Source organism: Vidua chalybeata, chromosome 2 (assembly GCF_026979565.1).
Source record: "Vidua chalybeata isolate OUT-0048 chromosome 2, bVidCha1 merged haplotype, whole genome shotgun sequence".
Lineage (NCBI taxonomy): Eukaryota > Metazoa > Chordata > Aves > Passeriformes > Viduidae > Vidua > Vidua chalybeata.
In genome coordinates, this window is record NC_071531.1 from 26,108,586 (window position 1) to 26,121,680 (window position 13,095).

Consider the following 13,095-nt stretch of genomic DNA (forward strand, 5'->3'; position numbering starts at 1 on the left):
AGGGACACTTCCCCTTCTCTATTTATCCCATCACAGGACTTCCTGTGAAGCTGGTGTAGGCTGTTCTGAAGCTGTAGCTCTGCAGGCACACAATCCATAGGGAATTAGTTCAGCATATTCCTGTGCTGTGGTTGTAGGGCTGACTGCAATGTGAGCTTGTGCCACTGCATTGCCCAGCTCAGTGCAAGCTGTAGATACTGTAGAAGCTGTAGTCAAGCAGAGAGTCTGCTCTTGTTGGAGCATCAAGGGAAGAGTTCTTGATTTTCTTGGAAATATTTAAATGTTCTGTTTGTAGACAACATTTAACCAATCTTGAACGTGAGTTACTATTTGGTTATGAAAAGTATTTTATTGTTTTCTGTGTTATTTTAGAAAGATGCAGAGAGGGAGACCTATGTTCCAAAGAGGATATAAAATTGATTTTCATTGTCTTTTAGAAGAAAGGCAAAGCCACACTGTAAAAATTGAAACAGGAAAGGCCAGGGGAAAAAAAGGGTTTGTGTGAGGAAGCATTTTCTTCCTGTTTTTGAAATGCAGAATTTTTCTAAGAAAGGCTCAAATATCATTTGTGGCTTTGAAGATGAAATATTCCCCTCCAAATGGATTCTATCTACAAACTGGCTGGCTGAATGGTTCTGTAGTATACAGGAGGTGATCTGTTACATCTTCTTGCTTTCTGAAATGTCCAGGCAGTGAAGGTGTAAAATGATTTCTGCTCCTGAAGGTTTTGGGGGGGGGGGGTTTGGGTGTGCAGTGTTTATTTTCTGGCTGGCGCATCCTGGACTTCAGGTAACATAAACCTACTATGTTACAGACACAACAATCCTGTCTCCTTGTGTCGTAGGTGATACAGTTGGACTTCTCGAAGTTTAGATTCACTTAAAGATTTAGTGTGATTTCAGCATCTTCCAGATTACTCTTACGTAATCCAAAATTTTTCATTACAATATGGGGCTATTCTACTGGATAAAACAAATAAAACCATCACAAAACCAACAAACACTAAACAACAACAAAGCACCAAACAAACAAAACCCCCACAAATTACAGCCTCTAGTTAAATGAACAGTTTCCTGGCTGTAACTGGATGTTACAGTCTTACCAGGCATTTTGATTAGGTTATATACATAGAGGTAAGTGGTACAGGGAAATCTGTGAGCTAGAGGACAGATTTCAAGTTCACTTCTTTTGCAGTCATTGATTTGTCAACTAAAAAAATCTGGCTCAGCTGACTAGTGAAAAAAGGCAATGCATAGGGATACAGATAATTTTAATACATTTTTATACATCCTATACAAGAGAGATTGAAAATTTAATTACTTGGTAGTATTTCTGAGTATTGATTTCCTTTTCAAACTATCTAATTTTGCAATAACCAAGATTTAGTATCATACATCAATTATTTATTATGGTTTGAAAAGTGATTGAAAATGATTGAGTCTATACTTAGGTTCTTTGAAGGCACAGCTGCACCCTTTGGGGGAAACTTACTTTGTACAATTATTTGCATGAAGGCAGCAGCATCCTGTACCCATGAAATATTAAGCTATGTACATTGAGATAATCTTCATCTTTACACACTGAGAGTAGGATCTTGATTTTTAGCTCTATAGGCCATCGTTGAGTATAAAATGTCTCTTTGCACTGTAATTTATATGGGAACCATAGTGAGAAAATAAATATGGATGAGTGTGACAATAGTTAAGTTTACTGTTCATACATTTTTCAGAAGTGTCTCTGTTGCTGCTCAGTCTTCTATTTTCAGTTTAAATTCCACTTTGCCTTCATATGGATCATGAACATTGAAGGTAATTCCAGCTCCAATGACTTTGCACACTATTTTAACTTCTACATTCCTTGTAATGTTGAGAAATTTCACAGCTACCAAGGGATTGCTGTAGCTGGGCTAGGAGGAGAAATAAAAAAAAAAAAAGAAAATACTTAATTTTGACACTGCCAGTTTGAAAATAGCCTCTCCAGTTCTCGTAGGATTGCAGAGATGCTCCATATGTTTCACCTGACATAAAGAGAAAGAAAAGCTAAGTACAGAAGCACTCACCTGAGCCTTTTTCCCGTAGTAGGGGAAGTAGTGCAGGTTGAAGGTGCCATTCACAGGGTAGTAGTCCACCTCCAGCGGGCGAGACTCCTCACCCTGTGCATAAACCAGAGAGGAAGAAGCTCTGTCGGTGAGGAAATCATCGGCCAGCCCCAGGCAAGTGTTTCAGGGCTGCTCAGTGTGTGTTAAAGCTCAAATTCAGCAGGCTGTTTAGCACCAGTCTTATTTTTCAAATAAAAGTGGGAATCTCTCGCTGTTACTATTGCCAAGAAAAGCAGGCAAGTGTCCTTTGATAGCAGCTGGGAATTTGGTGAGTTGGAGCTGCTGAGAGCCTGGGGGAGCTGCGCTGAGGTGTGAATGTCACTACAGGAGCTGAAAGCAAACAGCAAATGTTCTCTTGCAGCCCCAAAATGCAAATTTTCAGGTGATTTAAAATAAAGCAGACTTGGAGGTTTTTTTTTTTTTTCTTAGCATGTCAGCTGGTGCAAGTACTAGCACAGAACTGAGAATATTGCAGGTATTTGGGATCTGATTTTCAGAGCTGCAAGGGTTTTTTTCTGGTCACCACTGCACTTGTTTGCTCTCAAAGCTGCAGTACTTGAAATGTGTGAGACCCAGCCCTCATACCCTTACCACATATGTGCAGTTCACCCTTGGTGCAGTGCCATTGCCAGGGTAAAACTTGATAATCTGAAAAAGAAAACACATTTGGTCATCTTGGAAATTGTTTTGAGATAAAACTGAGCAATCAATTATTTGAGAGCTGAGCTTCAAAGGATGTTTAATAAGTTCCTGTGCAAGACTCTCTCAAACAAATCATCTCATTTATGTAGGTGAAAAACTGTTGTGGCTGGAAATTTAGGAAGCAGGATTCAGCATTACCTGGGATGAGCACTGCTGATAGGCTCTGGCCTGGCCAGAGCAAGTAGCATGGCACCTCCTCGGAGTCCAGCTCATTTACCCACCCATACCACGTGCCCTTGCTGATGCCCAGGCAGACAGGGATCTCTTAAAGCAGTTAATTGTGTGTCAGTTAAGGAAAAGCTGAATATCCATGCTTTTGACCTTATCTGTCTTAGAAAACCTTGGTTTTGGCAGAAAAACCCTTGGGTTGGTTTGATGCTACAAAACAAGTGGGGTTGCATCCTGTAGAGGCAAAAGTGAAAGGAAGTGAAGCCCCTGGTCACTATCCACATCTTTTCCCTGCTGGGGGTGGCACCCAGTCTAGCTAAAGAAGGCATTTCTGGAAAATGCTTGTTTCACCAGTCAGAGTCAGGGGCACAGCTCCCCTCTCAGTTAGGGCTTGCACAGATTTTGGAAATGCCTGAGGTGCAAGCCAAGCAAAAAATACAGTGGTTTTGTCTATCAGAAACTGGAGGGGAACTTGAACTCTTCCATTTCTACTGAAACTGAATTAGAAGGCTCAGAATTTTACCCAAAAAGAAATATAAAGTGCTTATGCCTTTGTCTACATTCTGAAAAAAATTAAAGCATTGAAAATTTCCTTTATTCCTCTCTAAAAACTGTGTTGGTGGTTTTCCCTGAGAAAAATATCCACCAGGTTTGAATTTTGGTTTTATAGGTTCTTCTAAAGATTTTCTTTGCCACCTGGAGAAATAAGATATCCCTTCTCTGAAACAGCATCAGTTACTGTCACATCCTGGTGCCTCAGCTGAGGGCACAGGGCAGTGGTATTGCAGGAGGAAGCTCTTCTGGTGCTAGTCTGTGGGATGAGAGACCTACAGAGGCATGAACTAAACTAAACTAAAACTAAACTAAACTAAATTAAACTATACTAAACTAAACTGTAGAGAGGCAGTTCAGGGATCACTGCCCTATGTTACTTTTGTAGGAATGGTGAAAAAGTCTCAGGATTTCCCTGGTAACTCTAGTGGTCTGCCAGGGAGCAGCACGTGATTTTTGGTTCTCAGTAGAAAGCAGAGTTTAGAACCCATGGCAGCAAAGACACAGCAACTCCCCAGTGTAGACTCAAGCTACTCTTAATTTTTTCTGCTCAGCACCTTGAACTTGTACTTACCCTGTTCATTTTTATAATAAAACAGGGTTTTCCTTCTGGATATCCAAAAGTTGGATCTGTGATGCCGGAGCAGTTTTGAAGCATGTCTGAGGTGAATTTGCAGGATAGTTTTGTTTTATTTGGGCCATCAAAGGTGTCCTGGATGAAGTAAGTGTTATTGGTGCAGTTGATGTTCAGATGCTGAGCAGCTGGTGTATATGCTAGATGTATGAAGGAAGAAAGAAAAAAATCCCCTCTGAAGCTTTTCATATGCAAATTATACATCCCAACATCAGGCTGGAGAGTCTATCATGGGAGATTGTACTTCAAGTGAAGTTGGGATTAGATGGAACCAGGAAAGTTTAAACTTGTTAGGGGTTTGGTTCAGTTTTGTTGTGTATTTTTTTCCGAATAGCCAAGCAAAGCAAAATAAAAGAGATCAAATTGAGTTGACTGGCAGCCTGTGTTGATAGCTCCATATAAAGTCAATTTCAAATATGTTTTTTCTCAATATGTGTGTGAGAAACATGAAGAATTACAATACTAAGGCTCAATAGGAATATAAACATGCTAAGACATGAACAGGCAAATGGAGCACAGAACCTACTTTGACTGTATTCCCTGAAGACACCATGCTTTATGAGACATATTATGGCACTTTGATGTTTGTAGTCATAGACAAATTAATTAGATTAATTTAGACGAGATTAATTTTGAAGTCCTTTTGTCCTCCCTCTTCCTTCAGACTTCCTATTGGTCTGTTTTGTTAAGTCTGTTTAGGATTAAACAAAATAAAAGCCCTGAAGCAGAGCCTGGATTTTAATAGATGTGTACATACATTTGATTTATAGATTCATGAGGTGATGTGCTCATCCCTTTCAGAAGATGCATTTTCCACTCAAAATCTGTGATTTGAGAAGGAAAAATGTAAAATGGAAGCACTGACTTAAGATCCTCAGACCTAGTATTGGAAATAAGGCAACACCTTTCTTCAATATTATGCAAGAAACTTCATTTTTACCTGTCAGAAAAGTGTGAAGAGTTGTCACTAAACCTTCCCAGGTTTTGTTGTCTGATACGTTGTAATAAATTTGTAGTCCTCTATCCCCATAAACATCAGGCCTTAAGGTCACACCTTCATGAGGAGGAAACAGGAAGACAAAGCAGAGAGATGCCAGGCACAGATTTGTTTATTTAAATTGACAGTAATAATTATGCTGCATCAAGACTCATTCTAAATGTAAAAGATCCTCCAGCCTTTTTGGGGAGGATTTAACCATGTTCAGAAACCACTTCAGCTGTGAGTTGTTCACCCAAAACCCTAAAGCCTGTGCTGCTACTGATTTTCTTTTCACATATATCCATGCTATTACAAGAACAGCTTGTAAAATCATTCCAGCAATTGCACTGGATTTCCCCAGGACTTGTTAGCAATAACAGTAATGTCGTGTTAAAGAAACAGATCATACAGCAGCATGAGAAACAGCTTTTGAAAAAGCCACACATAATATGTCACAGGAATTATTTTCCCAGCAAACACCAAACTTGCTAAATACTGGGAGTGGAAACTTCAAAATAGAAAAGCATCTGACAGAATAATTTTTAGGACTATTCTTTTTTCCTCCCATTGTGGAAACAAGCCATTGGGGTGTGAAGTTTTAGCAGTGTGCACTGATGATCTCTGATCATCTCCCCTATCTCTTTTCATGTCCCACAAATCTGAATTCCTAATCCCACATTTTTGTCTTATTTTTACTTCCTTGACTACTGGCACAGCACATCCTGCTGGTAAGGTATTCCTGCTCTCCCAGGGACTTCCCGTAGTGCTGGCAAGTGTGGAAATATCCACCCCAGGCTGCTCATCCCCTTGCCTCTACATCTTGCTGGGCACCCCAAAGCCCTCTGTGGTGCTTGGGGGTTTGGAGTAGAACCTCCCTAGGGACTGACCCCTGCTCATGGGGAGAGAAGGTCCCAATAGCAAGATGAAATAAATGAATATATATATATATATATATATATATATATATAAAAATTTTTTTTCATATTATGTATTCATAACGATATGGATATATAAGTATATCCATGTATCAATACATAAGTAAATGTGCCAGATTTTTTTTAAAGCCTGAAAGTATTTTCAGGCAGAAGTTAAACTTTTCAGGGATTGTCTGGGCAGAATTGACTGATGTATTCCACGTTTGTCTCCCCTCAGCCCTGGGCTCTGCCAGTGCCTCTCAGCCCAACCCAGCCCTACGCAGCTGCTACGGAACCCTGGCAGTACCTGGGGATTTCAGCTGGTCTTGGTAATCCGGCTCGTAGGGATTAATGGTCCTCATTAAAGTATAAATGGAGAGTGCAAACAGCCCTGACATCACCACGTAGAAAGCCAGGTAGTAGAGGCTGATCCACACTATGGAAAGAATAAGTGCAGAATTTCAAATTTTGAGCAAGAGAGATTATAAATTTCAAATTTTAGAGCAGAGAGCACTGCACTGTGCAGTGCTCTCTCTGTGGCCAGGATGATCCGGGCAGCAGCAGCTATCTCCTTTCCACCCTTGTCCCCAGGGAAGTTGTCCCTATAGAGGGACAGGTGCTTTGGAGCATTTTCTCTACACTCAAAAAATATTCTTATAGAAAAAAATTGTATCGTTCTAGAAGGACTTTTGAAGGAGTTGGTGCTGAGCTCAGATTATTTAAACCTTAAAGGTTATTTGGCATCTTGAAGTAATTTCACATATTAAGACCATTTATCTACTTATTGCACATGGACTAAGCAACACAGATGATGAGGTGTTTCTGTGACAAACCCAAGTTTCTCCTTGTGTTATCTGGATGACAGATGACAGTATACAGCTGAAATCACCAATAGCAAAATGTGCCATCTTGCTAGTTTATTCTGCTGTGAGATAAGATTGATGCTGTGTTTCTGTCTGTATGTGCATAACATGTCCTACCTATGGCTGGTGCTGTACAAGCAGCCAGTGGTTGTTTCAGAGGGGTGCTATTAGAAACCTCTACTTGTAATCATAGGTGCCTTGTAGCACCTTCTTCTCTACCAACTGGAAAGGCTCACATTCCAGTTGCATCATCTGGAAAATTCTGGTTTTAGGAGTAGCTAATAAACTACATGCACGGGCAGGAAAAAATCACCTGTAAACTTGCAGCTACTCCTACAGTCTGTGGGAAGAGTATGGATCTTTCTTACAAAGGTCCTGGCTGCCCTTCCCAGAAAGTAGATCATAATACAGATCAGCATGGTAGACACAAGTTTGGCTATGGGAAGGGAGGCTCAGCTGAAACACTTGCTGCTATAAAATACATGCTGGTATGAAATACCTGCTAGTATGAAATACATGTTGCTATGAAATACGTGCTAGCACGCAGTCATAAGAAATACGATCTACTGAGCAGACAATAATTCAGAAAGGAATTTCAGAAAAACAAAACTTGTTTCCAAAGAATCGGACAAACTCAGCGATTGAGCAAATTTCTCCGTGTACCTGAACCCTCTTTTAATTAGCAATGTCAAAACCACACTGTAGCCATCACCCCTGGCTATTAATAAGTCTCCTGTTAATGTGTTAATTTTTCTCCTTTAGAAGTATTTTGTTCAAAACCACTTTGAAATAATACATTTTCAGGAACTACATGGGTCAATGTTTTGATCTACTTGATCCAGCTCATAGAGCTGCCCAAAAAGTGGCTTAGAAGCACATATGAGAACTGCTGGCTTCAACACATCTATATTTTGTCCCCCTGCCACAGTTTTTAAGTATACCAGAAGGAAGAGAAGAATCTTGCACATGAAAACCTACCCCAGTTAATTAAGGACCTTCCCATGAAGAGCTTTGTTTCTGGATTCCAGACAAAACGACGGAAATCTGCCATACGTTCGCTGCAGGTCTTCTTTTCGTTTAAAGTTGCCATTTTCTCAGAAAAGTTCCCAAAAATGTGTCCTCCGTGGAAACTAAGAAATTCAACTGGTGCCCGGACAGTCGACCAAGAAAAAGACTTTGGGTTTTATACCTTCTTTTCCACTGAAGGTCACTGAGATTGCTTCCTGTGCCAATGAAAGCCCATGCTCACCACTATCAACCTTTATAAAGGGTGTTGATAACGCTGGCAAGGGAAAGTTTGTTCCTATCAAATGCCTTTCTCCTTTCCCTTCACTGCCTTAGCAGGTCAGCAGAGTTACGCATTTTGCCAAGTGCGCGTTGGGTTTGCGATAGACTCTGTGTGATAGCTGTTATCAGAGCAGATAAAGCAATGGAGAACTTGTTTCTCTCTGGGTTTTCTTTTTTTCTTTTTTTCTGAGTAACCTGCAAGTAGCAGATACAGTTCTCCCACTACAATGTGTAGCCATTTGTTGGGAAATAGGGTATTGCAGGGTAGATGGTTAGAAAATAAGTAATTACTCATTAAATATGCACCTACTTTTGGGAGCTCTTTGGAAGCAGATGGAAGACAAGAAGGTGGTTGGGATTTACTAAGGGTGCACCACAGTCTGTGAGACAAGTAGACCGGTCGGCAAACATGGAGGCTTTCCAATTCCACATCACCCAGTTGGACATCAGCAGAGCTGGTGACCCAGCAGCCAGGTGGGGAGCTGTGCTTTGGCTTGGGAAGGGCCAGGGGGTAGATGGCAACTAGAGGACAGCTGGGACCACAGTGCAGCACTCAGCACGTGGACATCCAGCTGCAACCAGTATGGAGTAGCATCCCTGAGGGGCCAGTACTGGCACTGGGACACAGCCCAACTCAGTCAAGCCAGAGTCACAGAGTCACTACCTAGTTCCATCCCCCCTGCCATGGACAGGGACACTTTCCACTCGACCAGCTTGCTCAGAGATCCATCCAACCTGGCCTTGAACACTTCCAGGGATGGGGCACCCACAGCTTCTCTGGGCAATCAGTTTCATTGTCTCACCACCTTCACAGCAAATAATTTCTTCCTAGCATCTGATCTGCACCTGCTCTCCTTCAGCTTAAGGCCATTACCCCTTGTCCCTGAGCATGCAATAGGTCTCCCCTGTTTCATATCACAAAAACCCCTGATGGGCTGTCCTCCTCTCTTCCAAGACACAGACCTGGGAATGCATGCAAAAATATTAATTATGTCTTCGGTGAGATCCAAGTGGCAGCATGAGGGGCTCAGAGGGGACACTGGGCTGTGTGCTGCACGCTGTGTATGTGGACAGCCTGCTCCCAAGCCATGTCTCCTTCATGGACTTGTCCCCTGTCCCCCCTCTGTTTTGCAGCAACAGAGACCATGAAGAGAAAAGGGCCATCAAGAGCAGAACCTTCTGAAGTACAAGAGTTCTGAATGTATAACTTTCCCATTGGGAACCTAGGGATTTTCCACCACCTTACAAACAAGCTGACTTGGAACTTGGTGAACTGCCAGATGCTTGGCATGGCTGAGCCATAGGCAGCACCCATGTACAGCTGTGACAAGTCTGGGATTCTCCTGGAGAGTTTGTGCATGAGTGAAAATGAACGCTGCCTGCCTGAAATGGTTTATCAAGGTAGGATGGAGCAATTGCTATTCCATGGGCTCTGTTGAAGATCTCCTGAACACTGCAGTAATTTGTCAGGACACTTGTTACTGACCAGTGGGCAACTCTTCATGGCCCCACAGGAGGGCTGGTCTAAGCTCATTCTTGCTTTATAGTCCATTGGGATTCATCCAGTGCCCCCTTTCCTCACCTGCCCCTGCAGGGCTGTCCATCAGCGTCTTTCCCTGCCACAACACCCTGGCATTGTGGCCATTGCAGCCAGCCCTGGTCCCATTGCAGTGCCAATCCCTTGACCCAGAGCCTTTTGTTGTGTTTAATGTACCCCGAACTGCTCAAAGAGGGACTAATGTTTGCTTTCTTTGGCTGGCTTTTAATGCCTGCCCCACTGACCTTGGGCTGGCCACCAAAGGGAAGGACAGCAGAGATGGAAGGTCACACAGGAGAGAGAGAAGGTTGCTCAGGAGCCTGGAGTGGCCCAAGGCTGGAGGTGAGACTTGGCCTGGCTTCCCCTCCTGCACAGCCCAGGCATGTTGGTGGGCAGGGCTAGGCAGGATCCATTGCACTTTTTTTCTTGCTTGCTGACCAAGGCACCAGGAAGACAAAGCCTGAGCTCAGGGAGATCAAGAGGCTCCAAAAGAAACCAATGGAGAATGTGTCTGCAAGGGTCACACTGCTGTGACCAGACAGCTGAATTATATGTACAAACAGGGAGGTGAAACCCCTTCCTCTTTCTGTGGTTTACACAATTAGCAACTTCAGTAATAAGCTTGAAGGCCACTTTTTCATCACTGTGCCTAAAAGGTTAGATCCAGGCTGAGATGTTATCCCTTGGAGGTGCTGTCCTGAGCAGACCTGTGTGCCAGCACTCCTTGGCACTCCAGGCCTGGCTTTATCCCAGGCTCCTTACATGCCACACCAGCTTGAACTGCTCTAAGTTCACCCAGCGCTGACTGGGAACTCGGTGTCAATGTTAATAAAACATTAACTTTGTTTACTCATGATAAGGCAATTATAGATTCCTCCCTCTTGTGGAGGCTGTGCAGGAGATGGTGGTGGTGGGGAATACCAGGAGAGACAGGTTACTGCCTGAAGCCTCACTGCCAGCACTGTGATGGGGCTCAGTCTGTGGGGTGGTTCCATGGCACTGCCTCTCCAAGCACCATGATTTCAGCCTGTCTTCTGTTCATCCCATGATGCCTTGGTGACTCCCCAGTGTGCAGCACAGACTGCATCAGCTGGGAGAAGAATCCATCCTGGTATAGCAAGATGTGGGGGAGGATCCCATGGGCTCCCTCCCTCATGCACCTGGGGGTTGTACGCTAGGCTGGCATTGGAAGTTCATCTTCCTTCCATGGTAGAAATGAGGTGTATGCCTTTGCCTTTGGCCCAGGTCTGTCTTCTGTATTAAAAAGTCAGAAGGTGACTGGACATGTCAGGCCTTCTCTGTCTTTCTCATGGACAGGGCAAAAATTTCTCCTGAAAGTTTTCTGAAATAAAAAAATTAATATGTAAGAGAATCCCAGTCCCTCAGGCAGCGTGGCACAGTGAAGGAACGTTCTTTGCATCTGGCTTTCTATCTAGTTTCAGAGTTTGAGGTGTGATGTTTTGTATGTGTTATGGTTTTTTTTCCTTTGCTGCATTGTATTTCACTAATAATCCCTCTCATTTACCTCTCTCCTGTATTTTGCAGTGTGACAGAAGAAAATACACTGGCATTTTTTCAAGCTAGGGAGCACAGTTATTCTGTGTTTGAAATAAAGACATCTGATCTGCAGCCTGAGCAATTCAGGGAAGCAAAACTGGGAAAACATCTTGGAATTGAACTGATGCTCCTACTGTTTTCAGCCTCAGAGAAAGCAATAACAGCAAGGAGGGGTATTTGCAATAGTGCTGTGCTGGGTTTATGATAGCACAGCATGATCAGGCAGTGGAAAAGGCAAAGCAGCCTCTCTTCAGGGCTTGGCTGGTCTCTGCTTTTCTGTCCTGCTCTTGTTTCTCAAGGGCTGCAGACCCCACCAGGAGGCTAGCCATATCCCTCTACTTGCCCTCTGCCTTCTGGGAATCCAAAGGAAATTACTGCTATGAAAAACTGCTAAACTGACTGCAAAAATAAAACCTTAGCAAAGCCCAGTGGTGTTTCTTTCAGACATGGTTTAGTGCCAAAGCCTGCTGGTTTTGGGCAACTTACTACTGCTTGTGGTGTATTTCAGATGAAGGCAAATAACAGGATCCTTGGGAATGTTAAACATCCCATGAAATATCTCCAGCAGTTCTGCCCTCATCACCTTCCACTGAAGGGGTATCTCTGTCTGCACAGGCTATCACAGGCCATAAAGTTTCAGGTGGTGTCACAAGAAAACAAGCCACATGCCCAGCTGAATGCCCATCTGCAAAGATGCACCCTAACTCTTACTACACTCAAAATCTTGTTTGTGGACAAAAGGAATGCTCATCAAGTAAAGCCAGGAATTTATTGATACAAAAATGAAATTTTAAGAGTCTAATCATTATCACTCCAAATCTAGCTGTTACAGGAGAGAATAATGCAGTAAAAACCACACACACATTTTCAGCCTCTGCGCTTTTTTCTTGATTTTGCATTCCCCCATCCACTGCTTCTTGGGGTCCCAAGGTGGTGGGGTGTTGTGGGTGGCAGGGACAGCCAGAGGCAGGGACATCCAGAGACATCCCTCAACCTGCTCATCCTTCAATCCCAGGATCAACAGCCTTCAACAGCCTGACCTCACCATGGCTGTTGTGGCACTATCACCTTGTGAGATATGGTTCCCCTTTACCTTTTGCTCCTTCCTTTATGCCTCCCTACTTCAAAGACTGTTGAGATGCTGCTTAGCCAAGCTATTAATAATTTAATAACTCTGTTACTGACATTTTCTTCTTAATCCCTCTCAGCTTGTATGTGGCTTGAGGGTAAAAAGGTGTCCAAAATTGAATGGTGTTCAAGATGTAGCCTCACCAACCTCAAATCCTCTAAAATCCATGGCAATGTGCCTGCTGGCTTAAAGTTTACTTTGGGATCTGGCCTAAAGAGAAGAATATTGCTTTGTCAGCTTGGTAGCATCATGTGTCAGCATGAGCCACTCAAAAATATGTAAGGATTTTTTTTTTTTTTTTTTTTTTTTTTGGACACAGCCCTATTAAGCTCTACTTAGAGGATGTAATCTGGTGTCAGCCAAAGTGCACACACCCTGACCATGGTGGAGCCTTGCCAGATCCTGGTGAGAAGATAACTGCTTTTTTGGTCACATATTCAGAGCCTGGTCCCCAGCAGTCACTGAAAGCTCCTGCCCTGCCCAACACCACAGGGAGCCCAGCTGAGGTAAGGAAGCCTGGAGCCCTCAGGGTTTGCCTGCACACAGCAGGCTTGCAAAGCCTTTGGCTGTGTTGGTTTGGACCTTAACTCTGCATCAGACTGTGGAGGGAAAGGTCAGCTCCAACCAGGTGAGAAATCAATACCAGTGGAAAGCATTGTCTCAAGCTGTGAACGT

The 13,095-nt window shown here is 43.2% G+C and overlaps 1 protein-coding gene across 1 annotated transcript; it reads right to left on the minus strand.

Annotated features, from left to right (window-relative positions):
* Positions 1-1,747: 1,747 nt before the first annotated feature.
* Positions 1,748-8,000, minus strand: ATP4B (ATPase H+/K+ transporting subunit beta). Its single transcript, XM_053935565.1, has 7 exons — positions 7,889-8,000; positions 6,355-6,483; positions 5,095-5,208; positions 4,095-4,294; positions 2,684-2,746; positions 2,060-2,152; positions 1,748-1,906 (listed from the first exon to the last, which is right to left on the minus strand). Exons 1-7 carry the CDS (start codon positions 7,998-8,000, stop codon positions 1,748-1,750), a joined length of 870 nt encoding a protein of 289 aa, XP_053791540.1.
* Between the last annotated feature and the right edge of the window lie 5,095 nt (positions 8,001-13,095).